The 22,236-nt window shown below is 53.0% G+C and overlaps 8 protein-coding genes across 8 annotated transcripts; 2 read left to right on the top strand and 6 right to left on the bottom strand.

Moving 5' to 3' along the window:
* Positions 1 to 342: 342 nt before the first annotated feature.
* NECHADRAFT_84464 (uncharacterized protein) lies at positions 343 to 1,260 on the bottom strand (the record flags this gene model as incomplete). The annotated part of the gene is made up of 1 exon (XM_003043705.1): positions 343 to 1,260. One exon carries the CDS (start codon positions 1,258 to 1,260, stop codon positions 343 to 345), a length of 918 nt encoding a protein of 305 aa, XP_003043751.1.
* Positions 1,261 to 2,256: 996 nt separating this feature from the next.
* On the bottom strand, positions 2,257 to 3,545 carry NECHADRAFT_48364 (uncharacterized protein; the record flags this gene model as incomplete). Its single annotated transcript, XM_003043704.1, has 3 exons — positions 2,257 to 2,679; positions 2,911 to 3,250; positions 3,295 to 3,545. Coding segments are annotated over 3 exons (1,014 nt in total), but the record flags the coding sequence as incomplete, so codon positions are not given.
* Positions 3,546 to 3,789: 244 nt separating this feature from the next.
* NECHADRAFT_48269 (uncharacterized protein) lies at positions 3,790 to 5,430 on the bottom strand (the record flags this gene model as incomplete). The annotated part of the gene is made up of 2 exons (XM_003043703.1): positions 3,790 to 5,133; positions 5,209 to 5,430. The coding sequence occupies 2 exons, from the start codon at positions 5,428 to 5,430 to the stop codon at positions 3,790 to 3,792; spliced, it is 1,566 nt and encodes a 521-aa protein (XP_003043749.1).
* An 895-nt stretch (positions 5,431 to 6,325) lies between these two features.
* Positions 6,326 to 8,318, top strand: NECHADRAFT_84461 (uncharacterized protein; the record flags this gene model as incomplete). The annotated part of the gene is made up of 3 exons (XM_003043836.1): positions 6,326 to 6,332; positions 6,380 to 7,134; positions 7,185 to 8,318. The coding sequence occupies 3 exons, from the start codon at positions 6,326 to 6,328 to the stop codon at positions 8,316 to 8,318; spliced, it is 1,896 nt and encodes a 631-aa protein (XP_003043882.1).
* A 533-nt stretch (positions 8,319 to 8,851) lies between these two features.
* Positions 8,852 to 11,221, bottom strand: NECHADRAFT_11461 (uncharacterized protein; the record flags this gene model as incomplete). Its single annotated transcript, XM_003043702.1, has 1 exon — positions 8,852 to 11,221. A coding segment is annotated over one exon (2,370 nt), but the record flags the coding sequence as incomplete, so codon positions are not given.
* A 3,498-nt stretch (positions 11,222 to 14,719) lies between these two features.
* Positions 14,720 to 16,469, bottom strand: NECHADRAFT_48167 (uncharacterized protein; the record flags this gene model as incomplete). The annotated part of the gene is made up of 3 exons (XM_003043701.1): positions 14,720 to 15,421; positions 15,498 to 15,715; positions 15,764 to 16,469. The coding sequence occupies 3 exons, from the start codon at positions 16,467 to 16,469 to the stop codon at positions 14,720 to 14,722; spliced, it is 1,626 nt and encodes a 541-aa protein (XP_003043747.1).
* Positions 16,470 to 16,906: 437 nt separating this feature from the next.
* NECHADRAFT_48270 (uncharacterized protein) lies at positions 16,907 to 18,511 on the top strand (the record flags this gene model as incomplete). Its single annotated transcript, XM_003043835.1, has 1 exon — positions 16,907 to 18,511. One exon carries the CDS (start codon positions 16,907 to 16,909, stop codon positions 18,509 to 18,511), a length of 1,605 nt encoding a protein of 534 aa, XP_003043881.1.
* A 594-nt stretch (positions 18,512 to 19,105) lies between these two features.
* NECHADRAFT_71531 (uncharacterized protein) lies at positions 19,106 to 20,059 on the bottom strand. Its single transcript, XM_003043700.1, has 2 exons — positions 19,681 to 20,059; positions 19,106 to 19,632 (listed from the first exon to the last, which is right to left on the bottom strand). Exons 1-2 carry the CDS (start codon positions 20,019 to 20,021, stop codon positions 19,293 to 19,295), a joined length of 681 nt encoding a protein of 226 aa, XP_003043746.1. The 5' UTR covers positions 20,022 to 20,059; the 3' UTR covers positions 19,106 to 19,292.
* Positions 20,060 to 22,236: the final 2,177 nt, after the last annotated feature.

Raw genomic sequence — 22,236 nt, 5'->3', positions numbered from 1 at the left:
CTGATATGATGTTCACATGCTTCAAGTTGCCATAACAACATGGTTCCCTCGAGCACGACCCCTAATGCACACCCCCAAGTTGTCACCCACGATCCTTCACTCGTCATGATATCTACACCCTCTACACCCCTCCCAAGCAAACCGATCTCAACGGCTCCCCAGTTATACCCGAGTTGTCACCGCCCAATCACGGACTCTCCCAACTACCCCTTGGCTCCTGTGCGGCTAAGGACATACATGAGCCGATGTGTGTACCCCTGACCTTCACCCGTCGTGATCTCAACCACTAGTGAGACGTCAAAGCACTTATTGAACTTCTCTTACAACTAGTATGAACTACCCCTAAAGACTCTTTCCGAAAAACTCATTCAATTTCTTTCCCGCCTCATCAACCTTGTCATACAAATCCGCATGCGTCATCCCCTCAAGCACAACCAGCTCCTTCGGCTCCTTGGCCTTTGCAACCGCATCCTCACTATACCACTTGCTCGCAGCCTTTGTGCCAGTAATCATCAACAAAGGCCTTGGACTGATCATCTCGATAAACGCAAACGCGTCAAAGTTGCCCATGATATCCCAACTTCGGGGAATGCACGTGTTTGTCGCTCGCTTGTGATATCCTCTAGGCGTGCGATAGAAACTCGCCAGATCACGGAACGACTCGGGATAGTCATCTGGTAGATCCTCGTACTTTTCCGGCAGCATGTGGACAATGTCTACCTTTTCGCCTGTAATGTCGCTGTTGCGGTCCGAGGCTGCGGCTTGCAGCTGAGAGTGCAGGACATCCATGTTGGAAGAGTCCTTGGCAAGGCCTCGACGAGCCATTGCACCAGAACATACAGCTACTACTGTTGCGCAGGCTTTGATGCGGAGATCTGTCTGTGCTGCAAAAGGTGCATAACCACCAGAAGCACAAATACCGACAACTCCAATCTTGTCGTTGTTAACCTCCTCAAGGCTCACGAGATACGTAACCGCACACTTGATCTCCTCAACCCTTTGATACGGATCCTCAAGATCGCGAGGCTCTCCTTCTGATTCACCTTGGTAAGCGGCATCGTAGGTCAGACAGATGAAGCCGGCGGGTGCGAGGACGCGGGCGTAGTTGGCGGGTGATTGTTCCTTGATGGAAGTCCAGGGGTGACAGATGACGATAGCGGCTCCATTGCGGTTGGGGGCGTCGGAAGGAGGGAGGTAGAGGTGAGCGGCGAGCTTGAGGCCGCGGGAGGAGAAGGAGACGTTCTTGGGAGTTATAGACATGTTGGTTGATGTTGATGTTGATGTTGATGTTTGTTGTATTGTCTATATATTCATCATCTCCTCACGGCATCCCCCATTATATATCTTCAGCTCAACACTATCACCTTCATCAATCCCATGCCATTGTGGAGTGACCGTGATGCAAATGTCAACGTCAAAAGATTCTGGTGTCGTCTTTTCGGCATCGACTTTCGGACCCCGACAATCTTCGGGGTGGAGGCTAAAGACAATGCAACCTCCGACTCCGCGACCCTGGAACGAAGGCTCCAATCCAACGGCTGCGGAGACGCCACTGACTTTAACTTTGATGGGTGTCAGGCCACTTTGACATGAAGCATTGGGTTGAGCTGAGGTGGTGATGACCGGAGGAGAGTTATAAGTCCGTGAGCATGCATGATACTCTCTATCTTGTCTGTTCAGCTTTCGGACTCAGCTTCGGGAATCGTCCATTGTTTTCGGGATGATTAATTGCATGTCCGAAAGTGATTGTTTCTTATTGGATGTCTGACTACGAGAGTTCTTTGTTGATGAGTTGACTTGTCTCTTGACACGCGCCGTGGTTTCTCCTGTCTCTGAGCACATGCTAGCCGGCAGCGAAAGAAAACGCACGCCGGCTAGAGTATGCATGAGACAGTGAACTGTGTCTAGCATGTGTTTTATGAGTAGCGTAAGACGTAGTGACCTCACTGTAGTCTTGTGACTACTAGGAGATAGGTGAGGCTCTCTCTGGATGCATGTTGAATGCAAGCACAAGAAGCCACCAATTCGATGACAACAATAAGTGCGAGGGGCGAATCATAAGGTTGGCAGAAAAACAGCCTGTCCTGTTGCTTATCGTATACTCGTAAAATATATAAGTCTGGTCCTCTGGAGCCATTAACCAGACCCGGGCCCGGAGTAGGTCATTCCCCCCGATGTCTCCCCTCATTCTGAATGCCCTCACCCCCTCCCCCCCCCCAAAGACTTCAACCTGACTGACGACAGACACCAAGTAAATCACGTCGCGGACGCCTTCCCAAGCAACTCCTCAGCAAAACCCCCAACAGCATCCTTCATGGTATCCAAAACACCTTCCTCAACCCAGAAATGTCCCGCCGTCGTAATCTCACGTCCTCGAAATCCTGACCCGGGTTTGTCACCCAACTTTGCTGTCCAGGCTCGTAATCTGTGTGCCGCTACAAACACATCCGTATCTCCATAGACGGCCAGCGTAGGATTCCAGATTAGCTTCTCTTCAGCGGCCACATCGTGAGGATCCCGATTCTTGACGAGTGCTGTTGGTACCAGGGACATTGTGGCTAGGTGTGTAACTAGACCTTGAAGTGGGGAAATCATGAAATACGCTGGCTTCGGCATGGTGAGGTCCGTGATAGTAGGTAGATGCTCTCCTGGAGGAGGAGCAGCAGCACTACTCTGACTCTCCGTCGGACTGTGAAACAACCTGTGCCCGTGTCTCCCTGACTTAGCCTTTGTGATGAGCTCGTGAACACCACGTCGAAACCTCTCCTCGTCCAGCGAGAAGCTCCTCCTCCCACCTTCATGGCTCCGTCTAGGACTTCCACCCTCGTCGCCGCCGATCCTAACGCCGCGCTTGCTCTTCCCTCTTATGGAACCGTGCTCTTTCATCGCGGCGCGGGCGCTTGCTAGGACAATATTTTGTTGCTCAGCCAGGTGTGCTGCTCGGAGGCGGACTTCTGCAGCGTCGGAGCCTGCTATGGGAGATACGAATGGTTGTAGAAGAGAGTCGAGGGGAGGTAATTGACTTGTTATCATTGCTCCGTATGAGTAGCCGCCCATGAGGAGGATAGGGCGTTGTCGAGTCGTCGTTGTGTTGACGTCGATGGGTGCTGGACCAAGACTATCCGAGGATTGAGGTCGAAAAGGATCGAGAAAGTGAACATAGTGTAGGATAAATGCTACAAAGGTAGCATAGTCGTCACGTTCTGGTTTCGAAGTCCAGCTCGTCTTGCCTGCCGAGCCACTGGCGCCTCTGGTACAATTAGCCATGAATCAATGTGTCTCCAAAATACGCACCGAAAGTTGAAAGTGCCGACTAGATATCCCTTGCGCAGGAGCTGAGCAGCAACTATATCCACCACGGGATCATCATAAGATCCTCCCATGGGGGCATACGGATGCGCTACGACGGCGGCATGGCGTTGCCACTGCGGAGCGCGAGGGTTCGCCAGCAGCGACACGGGGTGGTAGACGCGACAGTCGAGGGTGAGGCCGTCATGGATGCTGGGGAGCGTCAGGGTCAAGGTCGGTTCGGGGAGCATGCTGGGCGTGTCAGTGACATCTTGCCTCCCGTCTGTCGGGACCCCGTGAGTGATGATGTAGGGTCTGGGTTTGGATCTGAGGGGATCTCGATAGCGCGAGATGTAGTACGTCAAAGCTGGGGCGCCAAGCTAGGTCCAGCCGAGGCGAAAATAGGTATAGCTACGTAATGGTCCAGGACAAGGGTCTTGACTTGAATTAATGCTCGTGTCTATAATTCTACATTTACAGCATACATACATAGTAAATAAATCATTGCGCCTTCTTCTCGCCTGCATCCTTTGCCCTCTGTCTCCTCCTCTTGATCCATCCCCTCAGCTCGTTGACCAACCCCATCACCAGTGGAACCCCCACGGGGCCCAGAAGGGGAAGATAGACTGCGATCTTGTGCTCGTCTGGGAAGTACAGCTGTCCGACCATGCTCTTTTCAAAAAATGCTCGCTCAGCTTCCTCCTCGGCGATTCTTGCATGCAATAGTCCAGACGGGTCACCTAGATTAGAGCAGGCTTGCTGGAGATGCTCCATGGTTGATGCAACACCATCAGCGACGCTGCGGGGAATAGCAATGGATGGGAGAGCAAGAGACAATCGCGCCAGCGATCCAAGCGTTGAAGAAGCTTGCAACAGTAAATCCGCAGAACGAATGCGCGATAGTGTAGACAGTCTCAAAGGCAGAGATCCAGACTGCGGCGTACCCAGCAGCGACAACAAATGTCCATTAAACGTCAACATTGGCTGCTTCAGCGTCTCAGCCGACACATGCGCCGTCGTCTCGGGAAGCTTGAGGAGATACACGCTTCCCCACTGCGGAAACATCCAAGACTGCGACGAGGTTCCTGCTTCCGAGTCGAGGCCAATCTTTTGGTCGCCCACGTAAATGACAAAGTTGACGGTCGGGGCTCCACCGATCGAGGGCGAGAGAGGCCACTCGGCGGCGTTGATGAAGGAGGCCAGATCATCCTTGCTGAGCACCTGCGACTGCGCGCCAGGTGTCGCATAAAGCTGCACCTGCGTGTCGATGGTGAAGTTGTGAATAGGACCTAGAATATCGAGCATAGGCTTCATATATTCTTCGATCGCGGCCTCAATGTCCCATGTGTTCGGTACAGCGCCGGCCGTGAATAGAGAAAACGTGAGGTGGTACGTCGGCGCATATCGGAGTGATCGCGTGGTTCGCTTCGATAGTTGATCGACCGTCTCAGGACTCAAGCCTGGGGGTTTGGCATCGGGGGCAGAAGACGTGGAGAGGAGGTACGAGATGATGGACTGCTCCTCTACAAACGTCGACTGAAGTTCGTTGGCGATATACGTCGCAAGAGTCGAAGACGAAGAAGAGGAAGAAGGAACGGCGTTAGGAGGGTATGCGATGTTGAGAACAGCAGAGTCGGAGTCTAGGGAAGCCGAGTTGCTCTCGCCGGGTGTGAGCTGGATCGTCAACGCAACGTGGGAATCATCGGCGGTGGGGGATTCTTTCGGGGCGAGCTGGAGTCGGAGGTGATGACCGGAAAAGTCATTGTGGTCGTCGAGAGCGTGCTGCGTTAGGCGCACGAGGTTCTGGGCGTCATTCTCCTGGAGCGCATCGGCCTTGACGGAGATCTGAAGGGGGAACACTGGACGACAGGCCTAGAGATGTGAGCTTGACGGAGTATCTTGTGGCATCGGGCATCGTACCTTTCCCTCTGCCCATTCTAGCATCCCATCGAGAGGAAGATTGGCACGGTAAATAGTAGTAGTCTTCCACCAGATGGGAAGACCTAGAAACAGTACTATAAGCCAGAACGACACAACGACGCGGGTGCGCCTGGTAACATCGGAGGGCTTCTCGGGAGGAGGTGAGTTGAGCCCTGGATTTTCTGCGGACGGCGCCAGAGACGATTCTTGGACGTCCGCCATGATGCCGTCCAAAAGTTGTGAATAGAGGCGCGGGGGAATTGTGCACCTTGGCTCTTATCGTGATTGTCCTTTTGCTAAGGGAGCTTGGAACACGACATCGCCATGTCACGTGATAGGGATGGTGGTTCGGTGTGTGTAAGCGCTGATGTGGAGATGCAACTTGGGATGTAATGGATCAATCATCATTCTAGGGATGCTAGATACAATGAGGAATTGGATATGCTATTTGTTATATTAAGCTATCAGAATCATTAGGTGTGTTACGTAGAGTTTCTGCAAAAGAGATGGCTGTACCTCATGCATGTATCCTCTTGATAACTGACATGCCCATATCTACAACATCGACATCTTCTAAGACGGATAGCCTTCCGCTTATCGTACTGTACCTGCAGCGTCCCATCAACCAGATCTCACTTTCTCACCATCATTAACAAAAACACCAGTCATCATCATCGTCATCATTATTTCCCCCCCTCATCTTCACCTCCCGCAACTCTTGCCCTTCTCAGTTTAAATCCCTTCACATGTCGTACACACATCCCCAGACGTCCGTGTCTCGGAGCCGAGGCATCATCACCACTCCGCAGGACTTGACCAAACGGACCAGAGTCTGACAAAAGGTCGTGTTACGAATCGGATAATTTCATCGCGAGTGTTGGGTCGTTGTAAAACATTGACGCAGACAAGATGGGACTCTCTTCTTGATTTCTACCTAAAAACCTCCCTATAAAGACTTGCCCAGGCCCTTGTCTTCCCGCTGTGGAGAGTGTTGTCGTCACTGACATCTCCTTATCGCCCATCACCCCATCGACCCACGTCAACAACACGGAGCTTGTTCTCTTCTTTCAGGTCCGACAGGTCCGAAGGCCTCAATTCACCCTCAACAACCTCTACAATGCCTGGTAAGTCCTCTACCCTCTTACTCTTCACTCTCAATGCTAATCCTCAGTCCCTCTCGCCCTGGCGGCCCCGGCCGTAGCTGGCACCATCGCATACCTCAACGCCCGCTCCTCCACCTGGTACGACCTCACCCTCCTCCGCTGCGTCCTCTCCGGCGCGTCGCGCATGTACTACCGCGAATGGGTCGACCGTCTAAACCTCTTCTACCTCGTCGAGAATATCGCAACGAACCCGAAAACCGCCGACCGTCTATTCATCATCTTTGAGGGCAAGCGCTTGTCCTACGGAGAAGTCTACGACAGAGCGCTGAGGTGTGGACACTGGCTCAAGAAGGAGCAGGGCGTTAAAAAGGATGATATCGTCGCTGTCGACTTTCAGAATTCGGATACGTTTGTTGTGCTTTGGCTTGGTCTTTGGAGTATCGGTGCGAAACCTGCGTTTCTCAACTACAACCTCTCTGGCGCGTCTTTGGTGCATTGTCTTCAGGCCGCGACGAGCAAGCTGTGCATCGTGGATCCCAACGTTGCCGAGAATGTGGGACAGGATGTTCGTGATGCGATGAACGAGATGCGCTTCGTCGTATACACGCCAGAAGTGGAAGCTCAGCTCTTGGCTACGGAAGCTGTGAGGGCGCCAGACTCCGAACGATCCGAGAGTAGTCTGTCCAATATGGCTATCCTCATTTACACCTCTGGCACGACTGGTATGCCCAAGGCTGCCGTGGTATCTTGGGGAAAGTTGATTGTTGCGGGTACAATGGCACAGAAGCTACTGGCTCGTGAAGAAGGCGATATCATGTATACCGTGAGTCTCCCCTATCTCAATCTTCAACTCCATACTAACACTGACCTCAGTCTATGCCCCTCTACCACTCCTCAGCAGCAATCCTCTCCTTCTCCGCAACCCTCCTCGGCGGCAGCACCCAAGCCCTCGGCCGCAAATTCTCCACAAAGCTCTTCTGGCAAGAAGTCCGCGAATCAGGCGCAACATCCATCCAATACGTCGGCGAGACCCTCCGCTACCTCCTCGCCGCGCCCCCCCAGTACGATCCCGAGACGGGTGAGTATCTCGACAAGAAGCACAATGTGCGTGTGGCGTTTGGCAACGGTCTGAGGCCAGACATCTGGAACGAGTTTAAAGAGAGGTTTGGCATCGAGGGGATTTGCGAGTTTTATGCTGCTACTGAGGGAACGTTTGGCACGTTTAACCTCAGCAAAAATGATCTCACTGCTGGGGCTATTGGTCGGAATGGTTGGGTATACAACATGATTATGAGCTTCTCAGTCACCCTTGTTGAAGTCGACTGGGACACCGACATGCCCAAACGCGACCCAAAGACAGGAAGATGTCGCAAGGTCCGCGCCGGCGATCCAGGCGAGATGCTCTTCAAGCTTCCCTCGAAAGACCCATATGCACGCTTCCAGGGGTACTACGGTAACAAGGCAGCCACGGAAGCCAAGATTCTACGAGACGTGTTTAGCAAAGGCGACGCTTGGTTCCGTACCGGAGATGTTGTTCGGTGGGATAGTGACGGACGCATCTACTTCCACGACCGCATCGGCGACACATTCCGCTGGAAAGGCGAAAACGTATCAACAGCCGAAGTCAGCGAAATAGTATGCCAACACCCCATCATCAAAGAAGCCAACGTCTACGGCGTATCCCTCCCTCACCACGACGGCCGAGCAGGTTGTGCAGCAGTATACCTCTCGTCGGAACCCACGCAAGAAACCATGGAGAGCCTAGCATCCCATGTGCAACACTCACTCCCCAAGTTTGCCCGCCCCCTATTCTTAAGAATCGTCACGGAGATGGGAGGAGGGCAGATCACGGGGACAAATAAGCAGCAGAAGCACGCTCTCCGTGAGGCGGGAGTTGATCCTGCGCAAAAGGACATGGGAGAGGTATATTGGCTCAAGGGGGGTAGCTATGTGCCGTTTACAGACAAGGATTTCAGAGAGATGGAGGGCGGCAAGGTCAAGTTGTAGTCTACATAGTAAGAGTCTAGGATACCCATTATCATACTGCATATACTCATTTCATCTCGTTTACTCTTCTCCCTTGGACCGTCAGTGACTCGTCACATCTACTTAAATCGACACTAGTTTGGTTCCCTATATCACTCCAACCTAGACGATATCTCACCCTCATCACCCCCGTCTCGGCACATGCATTCTATATCCCCCAAGTCAAGGTCCATTAGTCTAGTTAGCGTATGATATCTTATATGTTATGATATGTCCATCCATGCCATGCATGCAGTGCTCCATGTACATTGCTACTCGACATCCCCCTCCTCCTTTCTTCTACATAGATAGACCGTGACTCGTTTCGTTACATGGCATGCCAGTGTTTTACTTATTTTGCTTATCCCTCGCTAATGTTGCTTTCCTGCCCATCCGATGCGCTGCGAATTTCACCTCCAGCAATCACCTCATGATCCTGCTATTCCCAACCCAACTCGAGGCTGGCTTGGGCCGCCAGAGTACCCTGGTCCCATGTTGCTTCCACCAGTCGTCCCTGTCCTTTCTCTCATCCTTCTACCCTCCATCAGCCCTCGCAGTCCTCGTTTCTGCAGCCCAATCACGCTACTAAGCTCGCCACTCCACACAAAGTTCTCCCTCTCGCTGCCACCAATCTCTGAAGAGCTCCACTCTGAACCGCTCTGGCTTGTTGTCGCTGACAGTTCGTCGCTTGGGGGACGGTTAGGCTGCTGTACATTCGTGTTGAGACTAAGACCTTCGGTTCGTGCTTGGATATCTGAAGAAAAGCTGTCGCTAGCTCCATGACCCAAGGAAAAGTCCGATGTAGCAGTAGGCGAGCCAACAGGGTCAAGAGTTCCCACAAAGAAGTTGGGGTTGAGTGATCCATCAATACCACGTCCTCCTCCGGCAGCCATTGCTGTTGCGTTGAACACGGCTGCTGCGTTTCGGCTGTCAAGTAGAGCATGAAGTCGTTCGACAACTGCCTCAAGAAGCCCATCGATACGATAGGGTCGCGCAATTTGCAAGAGTGAGCAGAGAATCTGGGGTGTACAGAGCGGAGAAGATGGCGGGGGCAGGGAGCTTGTGTAGAGAAAGTGAAGGAGAGCCTGGATCGTGAGATAGGTGTGTGGCAAGTAAAGACATCGCGGTCGTGAGTTTGGTGGTAGCGAATGAGGCGTAGGCGCGGCATTGATGTTGGTCGGATTGGCCTCGTGGCCCATAGCCCCAGCAGAGATGCTTGAAGGTGCTGTGCTTGCCGGGATGCCAGATGAACCCAATGATCCAATAGTGCTACTCATGGATCCAGAGCTCTCGGCTGTCCTAGAACTCGGCGTGATGGTGATGGCTGATGCTCGTAGGGGATTGCTCGCCAGACCAGACCGGAGAGTCATGGCGTCACTTCCATCCTGAGTTGCCGTACCCTCTCTCAGGAGCTGCACAAAGTAAGGTCCCCATCGTCGTCCAACAATCCTCGAGTTGACAGGGATTCGCTCGCCCCCGATGCACAGAATATCCATATCTGACAGCTCTCGTAGAGTAAATGCCTTCTCACCAAGCTCTTCGCTCGCCCTCGAGTGGTGTCTTCCACCCGCTGTGTACCCAGCTTTGCGCGCGAGACTGAGTCCAGGGCCCGCATAAGGACTGCTGGCAGAGATGAAACCGGATAGAGGGCTTGTCTTGCGTGGGTTATCATAGAACCCAAAAGCTTCCAGCTCAACCATACACACGTTGGAAAAGTTGATTCGTCGATGATTATAGTCATCGACGAGGCTTCTCTTCCGGTTGCCTAGAATGACAAACGTGTTTCGTCGGTTCCAAAGGACTCCACGATTCCAGCTGCCCTGGCTAAACACACTTCCTCCAGCATCAATCCGGCTCCACGTGAGTGTCCGCAAATCCAGGGCCCAGAGAGCATACTCCTGTCGAGACGATGTGAGGTACGTTCCGCTGACCACAAAGTGTGTATCGATAACTCCTCCATTCGGGAATCGCAATCCGGGGGGCGAATATGTTCCTGACATGGGCCTCTCTGTCAGAGTTCCGTCTGGTGCGCGAATCTGCAGTTCCAGCTTGACATCCAAAAAGTTGTAGTTGCAGTAAATGAGCATAGACGATCCTGGTTCTCGGGCCTCCTGGCTGATTCCTCCTTCTGTGCGTTGAACTCCATTTGAGTGTCGTCGACCGAGCTTGGCTGCCACTGCAGGGGGCAATGGAGCCGTCACGCTTCTGTATGCGCCCCAGCTCCTATCCAGAGGCTGTGTAGATGTCCATTTCAGGCTTCGCAAGTTGAATACGCTGATCTGCTCGATATAGTTGTTCCTGCCGTCTTGTCCACCCACAATCACCATTTCAGCACCTCCCGCACCGTCAATGTTGATACCAATGCGACCTTCGTTGGGGTTCCCGGACGAAGGGTTATGCTGAAGAGCGGATAGAGGTGCGCGGTGCGAGGAAAAGGTGGCGGATGAAGGGAGAATACAGGCACAGTGGGCGTACCGGCCTTGAGGAGGGTCCTGGGTCGGGATGAAGGTCCACGTTCTGGTCGTGACGTCGTAAATGTAAATATCAGACATGACGGTGATTTCAGGTTGGTCACCGCCAGGGGGTTGGTTAGGGGCAGGCGACATGCCTCCATAGCAGACCATCTTGGTATCTCCAAGCGCGCACATGGAGTGAAAGTATCGAGGAGGTGGAACATCGCCTGTCGTCTCCAACTTCGTCCAGTGCCGCCTAATAAGATCCAGTTCGTACATGTCTGATGTTAAAGGGGCAGGTCGGCTTCTAGACAGAATCCTTCCTCCAAAAACATAGAGTTTGTCGCCCAAAATGGTGGTTGTGGCTCCGACCAGCGCATGGGGCTCACGACCCGTCGTTCTGTGAACATTGCACATGAGGCCCGAGAGGTGTGTGGAAGGGCCTTGTGACGGTCCTCCAACCGGGTTTGAACGGCCCTGCGTTACATTTGGTGATGGTCCAGCAGAAGCCGCCCCGGTGGCCCCTGGCTTGAGGTTATTGTTGGCATCTTGCGGTCCCTCGTATCTGGAAGAGCTCGACACGCTGCTCATACTGTTGTTGGCCTCGTGGGCACCATACATGTGCGGCGGTGGCGCCGAAGAGTTCGAATCCATGGTGCTTGTCCGGCTATCCATGGCGGGTTCTTTTGGCGGCGGTGGTGGTACTGGCGACTGCGCCGGTGATGGATCAGGATAGCTTGGCGTGACCTGACCCTCAGGGACGCTTGGTAGGTTTGTGGGAGAGTTGGAATCTAGTGGCGGCGTGGAATCTCGACTGGGAGGTGGTCGGGGTAAAGGCTTCGCGAGACTGTATTGTAGGGTCAAATTTCGAACATGCTGGATGGCCGAACTCTCGGATGGTTTCTGAACGCTCGAGGTGGACGAGCTTGCAGAGTGTAAACTCGACGAGGAACTCTTTAGGTTGAGGCGGGAAGGGCTGCGGGAGAGCTTGACCGAAGGTAGCTTGCGAATGCCTCGATAGACGCCTGAGAGCAGATCGGGAGTATATCGAGTGGTCGTCGGCGGCGGTCGTCCGTCATCGGAGTCTGAATCTGAAAAGTGGGAAAAGTCGTCGACGGCTGGAGGATCCTGCCGGATTGTTAGTTCTGAGGAATCAGCCATGGCGGTTGGCGAGTAGATGGCGCAAGTAGCAAAACATGAGATGATGGATCTGGCGAAAGACAAGGAAAGAGAATCGCGGGGATAAAGGCAGCACTGGGCAAGTAGCTGACCAAATAGGAACTCGCAAAATGACAGCTGCCCTCGAGACGGAAGCCAAGGAAGGGATGGGAGCCAAGGGAACGGGTGAGCCTAACAGACGTTGCGCTGGAGATCGTGAGGGCGATCCGGTGAGACCAGGGAGGTCACCGCTCAAGATGGGTCTAGATGGGGACTCTGAGCCAGGGTTGGCGAGGGCAAAGAGATGATGACGGAAACGTAAAAGGACAAGAGGCGTAGTCGAGAGACACGAGGACTCAGGGAGGCGAACGGAAGGGGCCGTAGCGGTTGCTGGTCGCGGGGGAAGAGGCTCCGTCTGGAGACAGGACCGAGATGTGACAGGCGGCCAACCGAACGAGGATAAGAACGACAGGGACACGGCGGGACAGAGAGAACAAGACAAGGACCAGGCAGCGGAGGCAGGGGAAGCAAGGCGTACGTACCGTTCGTCGAGATGCCCGAGAGGCCGCGATACGGGGCAGTCGGTCAAGAGGTTGCAGGTGGTAATTTCGGTCAGGGTCGCGGGCGCGGAATCGAATGTGTTCGATGTCCAGGAGGTTTGAGCAAAACGGGAGAAGTGGACAGCCGAACCCGAACACTGGAGCGCACTGCAGCTAGTGCAGCGCAGTGCACAAAAGTCTAGATTCAACAACCACTCAGAGACGTCCGAGCCAAAGCAGGGTCGCAGTGGCAGTCCTGAAGGTCGTGATGAAGGGGACAAAGGGACACCGACACCAGCCAGACGAAGTGACAGGGCGTGCGTTGGCAGCGCGCGCACGGACACTGAACGAACGTCAAGGAGGGGATCCGAGGGGTTCGTTTCCAGGGGGTTGAGGTTGAGGTGTTAGCGCTAGTCCGCGTGGGAAACGGGGGGTTTCTCCTCGGGGAGAGGTTTCGATGCGATGTGAAGCTGCAGGTGCGAGGTTTTAGCGCCAGACGAGGAGATGAGACGAGACGAGACGAATCTCTAGCAGCTGGCAGCTGGGAGCTGGTCTCTGTCTCTCTCAGTGATGGTATTGACGTTGTGGGCGCTGATCGTCGTGGACCCAGGGTTGGTGGTGCGCTTCTTTGGGGGTCTCGGTCGGACCCAAGGCCAACGGTGGAGCGGATCCCCTTCCCTTGGACAAGTATCCGTATCCCGTTTGTGGAAAAAAGTCAGGGGCAGCGACGGTAAGATTCTGAACCTAGAAAAGTTGCTTTTCAGCAATTGGGATCGACGATTATGACGATTTCTCAGTCTTGATCTTTCGGTGAGGAAAATGATGGAGGAGAGACGGGTTGTTTCAGAAGTCTCGTGCAATCAGCGCTCAAGCAGGAGCTCCAGCAGTCGCTAGAGGAAGGCGGCAACCACTGGCAGACGGGATGGTTCGGCCAATCACACTCCACAGCATCCACTAGAAAGCTCCCCCGTAGTCGCCGTGTTTTACCGCCAAGAAAACCAAACGCGTTAGCTGTCAACCCCCCTAGAAAGTGTGACAGCGCCTAGAAGTCCAGTGGAAGCAATGTGTTGCTTTTTTAGCGACAAGGGTCCCTGCAGCTAGGTTGGTCTTGTGATGGGTGGTAACCGCTACTGACGTAAGATGGGTTTGTCTCTGATCATAAAAGACATGATAAGTTTCAGAATAAACTTGTCTAACTATTCTGAGAAGGTTTAGAAGATCTTATCAACTAGGTGTTTGAGGATATTGTCGGAATTGGGTATCGTAATTAAAATCCTCTTATCTCCACATCCGCTTCAGGCTCCTCCACCTGCTGAAAGGGGTGTCTTTCGGCTTGACTCCTGTTATGCTTTGCTTTTGCTGGGGTCTAGAGTTTCTCATAGATGTAGTGTTTGTCTTGGCATCACAAATAGGTAGGCAAGGGTATTTCTGCTTCAGGAGCGAGTTCGCGACTGGTTTCTGCATAGGTACGCTACGCTACGACGTCTTGGCTGCTTGAATTCATCCCAACTTTGCCGATGTATCCCAAGGCAATGCTACCCAAAACATGATATTAGATGTTGCTTTAAGTAGTTTCACATGCTGTTCGTTGGAGGCGTAGATAGTCAAGGATCAATGTCAGCGGTGAGAGATTCCCCCTACGGAAGCCCAGAGATCAACATGTAAGACGAAACGAAACATTCTAAAACCACTCCGACTATAATTCCCATTCTAGACATCGAAAACCAGTTTCGCACCCCACGGGGCATCCATCTCGGTAGCCTTTCCAAACTAATCAAGAAACAACCAACCCGCATATACGCGAGACCACAAACGACAACCAAGACAAGGATCAGTTCCGAAACCGTCACCAACAATCAGAAACACCACGGCATGTGACCGAAACACATGGTCTAGACCCTCTTTTGAAACGGATTCAGAAAGATGATGCTTGGCGGTCATCAATCGGTGCATTGCGCAATGTGATGAGTACGCGCGGCTTACAAACTCGCTTCTGAACATTGACTACAATGAGTATGCAGTTCGGTCACCCTCTAAGCGAACTGCAAGCCTATCACAGCTGAAGTTCCGTGCATAGATGGTTGTCGGCCCGGGAACAATATGGGTGTAATAATCTCGATTGGCTTCTGTTCAATTGGGTTGGTATCTGCCTATTCAGAGATGAGCCGAGGTCGGTTCCGGCTAATATCCATTCGGCTTTGTAAATATAGCCAGCCGAAGCAAGTATCCGTCATTAAACAACCGTTCCAGCCACCGTGCTCTGCGTGGTCTTGGGAGCATCGAAATCATAGCAGACATCAGTGATGGGGAGCTCGACATGGTACAGATTGGCGCTCCACCACTTTGTAGCAAATCCAACGAGATCAAAGACAAAGTCAGACTTGAAGGTGACATCACAGTCTCCGACAACTCCTCCAGTGCCTCCAACATGCGTAGCTGTTCCGTTGGTTGAAGCGCTGGCAGACTGCTCAGAATCGAGGGTAAATTTGTTGATCAGAGCGGGCGTAGCTGTAAGACCGCTGCTAAGGTCGATGAGTCCTCCAAGAACCTTGACGGCCAGTTGTACAGTCACGGAGGTGCTAGCGTTGAGTCCAACTTCGACACTCTCGCTGACGTTGGCGTAAGAAGTGTACTGGGGAACCCAGCCGGTGGCAGAGTTCTTGGCTGAGTCAAGGACATCGAGGTGGACGTTTCCATCAAGGATAGAGATGCCAGCACCAGCGGTGACGGAAACAGCGCCTGAAGCATCAATGTCGACGCCAACAGCAAAGCCGACACCGGGACCGAGAGAGACGATTCCTGGAACGTCGATAAGGTTGAAAGTGAGAGAATCAGGGTCGTAGAGAATGGAGCGAGACCAAGCAGCTGCGACATCGGCGCTCAGGGCAACGTCGGCAGAGAACTGGGTGTCAATGTCAAAGTAGAGATGCTCGAGCTAGGACGGTCAGTACCAGCATATCAAAGAGCTTGCATCTACCCAAGAGTTGATGCCATGAAATCCAGAAACTCACCTTGAATCCCCAAAAGTTGTACTTGAGGTATCCTGAGAAGGTGACAGTGGACGCAAACTCGGCCTGGTCGGCCTTGACAGTCACCCAGGGGTCTTCCTTGAACAGGATGGTATCCTCTGGCAGTCCAGCTCCAAAGCTCAGGGCAACGCTAGGATCAAGCGTGAGGCGCTTCTTGAGGGTAGAAGAAGGAATAGAAGTAAAGTCCATCTCAAAGCTGTCTGTTCACTTGTCAGTATATTGCAACAATTTTCATACGTGCAACTCACCAGCCACCTCTGAAATATCCACCTTGGTGGCACTGCAGGTAATGGTCTGCTTCTTCTCATCGGGAGAAACATTTCCAACCGAGATAAAGGTACGCTGAGATCCAGAGTCGCAGCCGCTTGAGCCACTGGTGATGATGGTAAAGTCGCTGTACTTGAGCCAAGACTCCTTGGCCTTTTTGAAACCCTCTCCCTTTCCAAACTCGACGGTGATGGAGTCGCCGCTGCACTGAACCTTAGTGATGGATCCGATGGTGTCGAGAGCAACAGCAGGCTTGTTCATGTCGATCTTCATGTTGATGGCACCATCTGCGGTCTTGTTGCCGGGAACGTTTCCTCCAGGGACAGTTCCCTTGGGGGCGCCATAGGACAGCTTGACCTTCTTCTTAGGGACACAGTTCTCGGGGTTGGAGTGATCCTCGTCTGGGTGAGGAACAGGCGTAAAGATGACGGTGGTGTTGTGCTGAGCAGTAGCAGTTGCTGGGCGAATCGTGGTCGTGACAGTCTCGGAAGCCTTGGGAATCTTGACAGTCTCGGAGGGTTTAGCACTCTCAATCTGCGCAGCTGTCATGGTAGGGACCTGGCTGGGCATTTCCACCACAATGTAGCGGACAGAGCACGCGCATGATTCTTCAGCAACGGCATGGCCAGCGAGCAGCAGCAGATTGCTGACTGCAAAAAGAATGGACGAAGATGCAGAGATCTTCATGTTGAATGAGTGAATGGCAACTGTAGGAGATTAACGAAAGGAGGGGTGCATGGTCAACAGAAAGATGGCAAAGGGCCATATCAATCTATATAAACTAAACGATATCGTATCGTATATCGAGACAGGGTCCTATAGCGTCCTCGGTATAGCCCGAATAGGGCAGGAGGTACCACAACGGCATGTGAAGAATCTACTGGGTATAAGATAATTAAAACCGCCGAGAAGTGGAGTAGTCATGAGGTGAGAACGGTGGCAGTTGTGAGGCTAACTCCGGTTGGACCCTGCAGAGTCATCGAGTTGTGGCTTGGCCCGCTCTATGACATGGGTTTGTGATGCAGCCCGTTAAGGTAGCGAAACTCAAACCCAACAACTACAGCCCTTCACGGCAGTTTATACCCACATCCCGTCGTCGGCGAAGCCCTACGTGATCTATACCCATGTCGGTGTCTGAGCAACTTGTCCAGAGCGTCTTCAAGACAATCCCTCCCCGCTTGCGTGGACCTGGAGGCGCTGTCGCCGTTGTCAAGGATGGGCATCTCCTCGGGCAAACCGTTTGGGGGTACGCCGACCTTGACAAGAGGATCCCCATGACAGCGGACACGCCGATGCCCATCTGTTCTATTTCAAAGCAAATGACATGCGCAGTACTGCTCGACTTGGAGCGTAACCCGACGTTGTCCATGTCCAAGGAGAACATAAGGGGGCAGTTTGAGGCTGAGCTCAAGAGGCTGCTGCGTCCAGAGATGACAAAGGATGGCAAACTGTCCCTGGAGCACCTTTGCGATAACCGCTCCGGTATTCGCGATTACTGGGCATTGACCACGCTCTGGGGTGCCAAGCCGGAGGGACGGTTCGACCTAGACAAAGACGGCCCGCAAGCGAGGGACTTGCTGAGGAGCTTCCACTTCGAGCCAGGGACAGAGTACTCCTACTCCAACACGAATTTCCACATCTTGGCGCGCATCATTGAGAAAGTGAGTGGAGAGTCGTTCGAGGTGCTGCTGGGAGAGCGAGTCTTTGGTCCAGCTGGGATGAAGACTGCACGGCTCTGCGCAGACACGTCAAAGCTGCCTGAGCCGTGTGTTGGGTACGAGGGAGATGAGAAACGTGGCTATACGCCTGCTGTTAACCGTATAGAGTGGGATGGTGACGCTGGCATTGTGGCTTCGCTCTCAGACATGGTTGCTTACGAGGGATATCTGGATCGCAGCCTGTCTGATCCGACGAGCTGGTACAGGACTGCGATTGAACCGTCACAGTATAGTGATGGTACGCCGGCTGTGTATCGCTACGGTCTCTCTCACGTCGATGTCGAAGGAGTAGAGACTATCGGTCACGGTGGTGCACTACGTGGGTTCCGATCTCGACGTCTACAGGTTCCAAAGGAACGTCTCTCTGTGGTGGCCATGCTCAACCATGAGTCAGAGGCTGGAACACTCGCTGAGCATGTTTTGAGAGGTATCCTGAACCTCCAAAGACCTCAGTTCCCCGTTGTCGCACCGACTCCCGACTGGTTCGGTACCTTTATCGACGACAGGACCTTTCTAGCAATCACGGTGTCGCCGAGTGTCAAAGGAAAGGTCAGCATTTACTACGCCGGGTATGCCGAGTCCATCACCCTCACGGAGCCTTCCCGTGGAGTGTCTCGCGACATGACTGCGACTCTCACTTTAGATACACTTCACATCGAACGCCTGAAGGATCACAGGACCCTCAGGGCTGTCCGTGTAGTCCAGAGCGATACTCCCGTGGACAATGCGTTCTACCAAGGCGACTTTTACTGCGCCGAGATTGACTCGACCTTTCACTGTTACGATCAGGGTGGTGTAATGTTTGGTACTTTTGACGGATTTCTAGGTGAGGGGCCACTACAGCCGATGAGGTATGTTGGCGGTCGAGTTTGGACTCTCTCATGTCCGCGTGGGATGGATGCTCCAGCGCCTGGTGACTGGACTGTTGTGTTTGACTGTAAAAAGGAGGCTGTTGTTGGTGTTGGCATTGGGTGTTGGCTTGCCAGATCACTCTATTTTGTCAAGAAGTAGGCAAGTATTCCGCTCTTTGAGAGGATAGCAAAGGTCTGGGTAATATCCCGGCTCATTTGCGAGGAGGACAGGGTAGTTTGGTTTGGGCTGTATGCAACATGATTGATGATGATGTAACTTACGAAACAACACAGAATGAACATGAATGGCTTATTCAGATGCTCAATTCCATTGAATCCATTGTCCAATAACATGGCTGAGATCAGCCAGCTCAAGCTGTCGGTATCGTAGCTAGACACAGCTAGACCTCACGTCAGCCCGGCATCACGAACCCACTTCAGAAGCATCATGGCTCCGGAACTCGGTCTCTCAAGCGAAATCTACGGCTATCGTCAGCCAATCTCGCTGTATACGTCCCAAAACACCTCAATGGCGGGCCTCGGGATTGACATTGCTCACTTGGCTTCATCAGCATCGCCGTTTACATACCGTTTTCGGGGTTCACATGATGGGACTTCGCCGTCTAGCAGGGTTCTTCAACCTTCTTCCCTTACTCCACTTGATGCCGCCATCGGCGACCGATGGCCCGAACCCCGCCCTCTAGAAGCGCCTCATGATCAAATGTTGTGGTCACTATTCATCACTTCACGCAGATGGATAGCAACAATTTGGGCATTTCTTCATTTATTCTTCATCTTCATGCTATCACAAATGGCAAGTCTGTAAGAGACCAATCCTGGTGGTTCCGTCCACTGGTATCATGACAGTGGTCGTACTACGCCCATTCAAATCCACTTGCTCATCTGCTCGGTATCATTTTGGGTATTAAGTAGTGATCCCTTTACTGGGAAACAACCTTCTCCTTGGCCAGAGGAGTGAATCGGAGGTAAGGCTTGACAATGCGGAACTCGGGGAAGAGGGTCTTGGCCTCCTCGTTCTTGACAGAGGGGTGGACAATGACGTCCTCACCGGGGACCCAGTTGATGGGGGTGGTGATGCGGTACTTGTCGCCGGTCTGGAGGGAGTCGATGATGCGGAGGATCTCGGCGGCGTTGCGGCCGGTGGAGGCGGGGTAGGAGAGGATGGTGCGGATGGTCTTCTTGGGGTCGATGAAGTAGACGGATCGGATGGTGAAGGCAATACCCTTCTCATCGACGTTGGTAGCATCCTGCTGGTCGATCCTAGAAACTTAGTTAGTAGACGTTCATACAGTGAAAAGCGCAGCTTACATGTCGTAGAGCAGGGAAACCTTGCGCTCCTTGTCACCAATGATGGGGAACTCGACGTTGCCGCCAGTAACCTCGGAGATATCCTTGATCCAGCCCTCGTGGGACTCGATGGTGTTGGCAGAGAGACCAATGGGCTTGACACCACGCTTGGCGAACTCGGGGGCGAGCTTGGCCATGGCGCCGAGCTCGGTGGTGCACACGGGAGTGTAATCCTCGGGGTGGGAGAAGAGGATGACCCAGTTGTCGCCGATGAACTCGTGGAAGTCGATCTTGCCCTTGGTGGTCTCGGCCTGGAAGTTGGGGGCGATGGAGCCCAGACGAAGAGGAGCGGGAGCAGACATTTTGGCAGATGAAGATGAAGTTTTGAGTGAAAAAAGGGTATCAAAGTTATTTGGGAGTCAAAAGGGAAGAAAGGAAGAGGGAGGGGGCGGGGATTATATAGACAAGACGTGTTCTCCCGAGCACTGCAAGCACGACAGGCCGGTAGGAATTCCGAATACGCACGCAACTTCGCTCAGCCTTTTTTCTCGAGTGGGTTGCTAAGCTTGCTACACCTTGTTGGAAAGCTCGCCGGCTAGTGGCACGCCCAAGGGGATGCTAACCCGCGACGATCCAGCCTCGCCCAGAAGCCGGATGAGTCCAATTGAGGGCGCCACGAGGTGAATTGGCACATTGACGTTGGGGCTGTTGAAGCTCGGCGTGCAACCTTTTTGACCTGAAGTTAATCCACCTCACAAAGTATATGATCCCTCACAGGTACAAGCAAGCTTTCTCTGTCTCTACAAAACAGTCAATTAGTTACTATCATCCTCTTATCCATTCTCTTCATCATCTTCATCTCCCATCATCTCCCTCATCACCCCGCCAAACCAAATAAACAAGACACCCCTCACTCATAACGTATCTCTCCCCCACCATCACAAGCCTCCACCACCCGCCAACCTGCCCCTCACTTGGCCCAAGAACGGCAAGGCTCGGTATTGCGTGCTGGGGACGCGTCTCAATTGGCTCACTCACAAGAATTGTGCCATCGCCAGCGGCAATGCTGCCATCGCGACATTCCTGACGCAATCCCTCCCGCCTGCGGCGTGAACTCACCTGCCTGCCATGGCGCGATGGGCCGGGCACACATCTGTGCACTTCCATGGGCTTCGGAAGTCGGGGCGGGTTCTTGTTGGTTGAGGGAATACGGCAGTGAGACGTGGCAGTGAGGATAGACGCGGTGTAAGAGCCACTATTTGATCAGAGAGATTTTAGCATTGGCCATCCTTGACGAATTAAACTATTCTTGACTGCATTTGGAGTGGTGAATGTCCCTTGTTTTCGTCAACATCAAGGTGATGCGCCATCCGTAAAACTGCCGGGTCCAGCACACCATGGGCAGCCAAGACTAATCACACAAACCTCGCATCACATCGCGTTACGCCGTAGTTTCGCGTCCAGGTGTGATTGACAGAGACAGCTCTGCCCAACATCCACTTTCATCCCCACGTCGTCAGCAAGTCCGGTCTGTCGCTGGAGGCCTACCACCCGACCTGATGGAGGGGTTGAGAGCTGGCGGGGTATTGACTGTTGTAGGGTAATTGAGGTTAGCCGAACATGAAGAGACATCGTGTAGTCAACGATCTGAAGTTTGGGGACAAAAGAAGTAGAATTGAATGCATGGAAGCAATTTGTAAACAGGATGGTGGTCCCCTCAAATCATCATGTTGCTCTCATAGCACATTTGTAGCTGGCTCGTTCAGAGACGGTGTTGTAGGAGTAAATACGCATTCTGGAGAATCCCTTGCACCCAACTCCTCAGAAGAATACTCAATGATAGGCCCGTACAAGCTCTTTGAAGCCGTCAGACCTCATGCCAAACACTCGGTGATCTTAGCCTTACCACGCATCCGTTGATCGAAACGACGACTGTAGAGGCTTCTCCAGCTGTGGAAGGACCCTGCCTGCACGTGCCTCCAGCCTCAGGGTCATGGTGGGCCGTACGAAGCCTTTTCCTCAACAAGCAAGCTCCGGCCGCGTGGCCTAATGGCTAAGGCGCTAGATTTCGGTTCTCCAGCACCCGATCCCTCTAGAGATTCCAGGTTCGAATCCTGGCGTGGTCGAAAACGGCTATCCGGAAAACTTTTTGTCTTTTGAAGCATTTTTGGTGATTTTCTGAGCATTTTGGTGGTGGTGGTGATGGATTCTGAGGCGGTTTGATATCCAAATCGCGCTCTTTCCCTCTGAGCGCTGGCCAGCCCTACGCCAACGGCCCGTGTCGCGTGGCGTCTAACCCGATTAGGAATTCTTCATCTATTTTTTGATCGCGCTCCTTCCCTCTGTGACGAGAAATTCAACGACATCTCTTCCATCGCGATGCTTCATTTCTTCCGTCGGCAATTGTGAAGCTTTTCATGGTGCATCTGGATCGTGGTGGGTCGAACGCATCAGTGCTTCTCGGCTGTCCGCACACAGTTAGCTCCCCCATCATCCCACAGTGGAGCGTCCCCTTGATTGACCAGGTAAACAGGTACCAACCCGAAACCGCCAGAGGCACCATCTGCCAAGTATCTG

Source organism: Fusarium vanettenii (genome assembly GCF_000151355.1).
Source record: "Fusarium vanettenii 77-13-4 chromosome 9 genomic scaffold NECHAsca_27_chr9_1_0, whole genome shotgun sequence".
NCBI lineage: Eukaryota > Fungi > Ascomycota > Sordariomycetes > Hypocreales > Nectriaceae > Fusarium > Fusarium vanettenii.
This window is presented reverse-complemented; position numbering and strand designations above follow the sequence as displayed.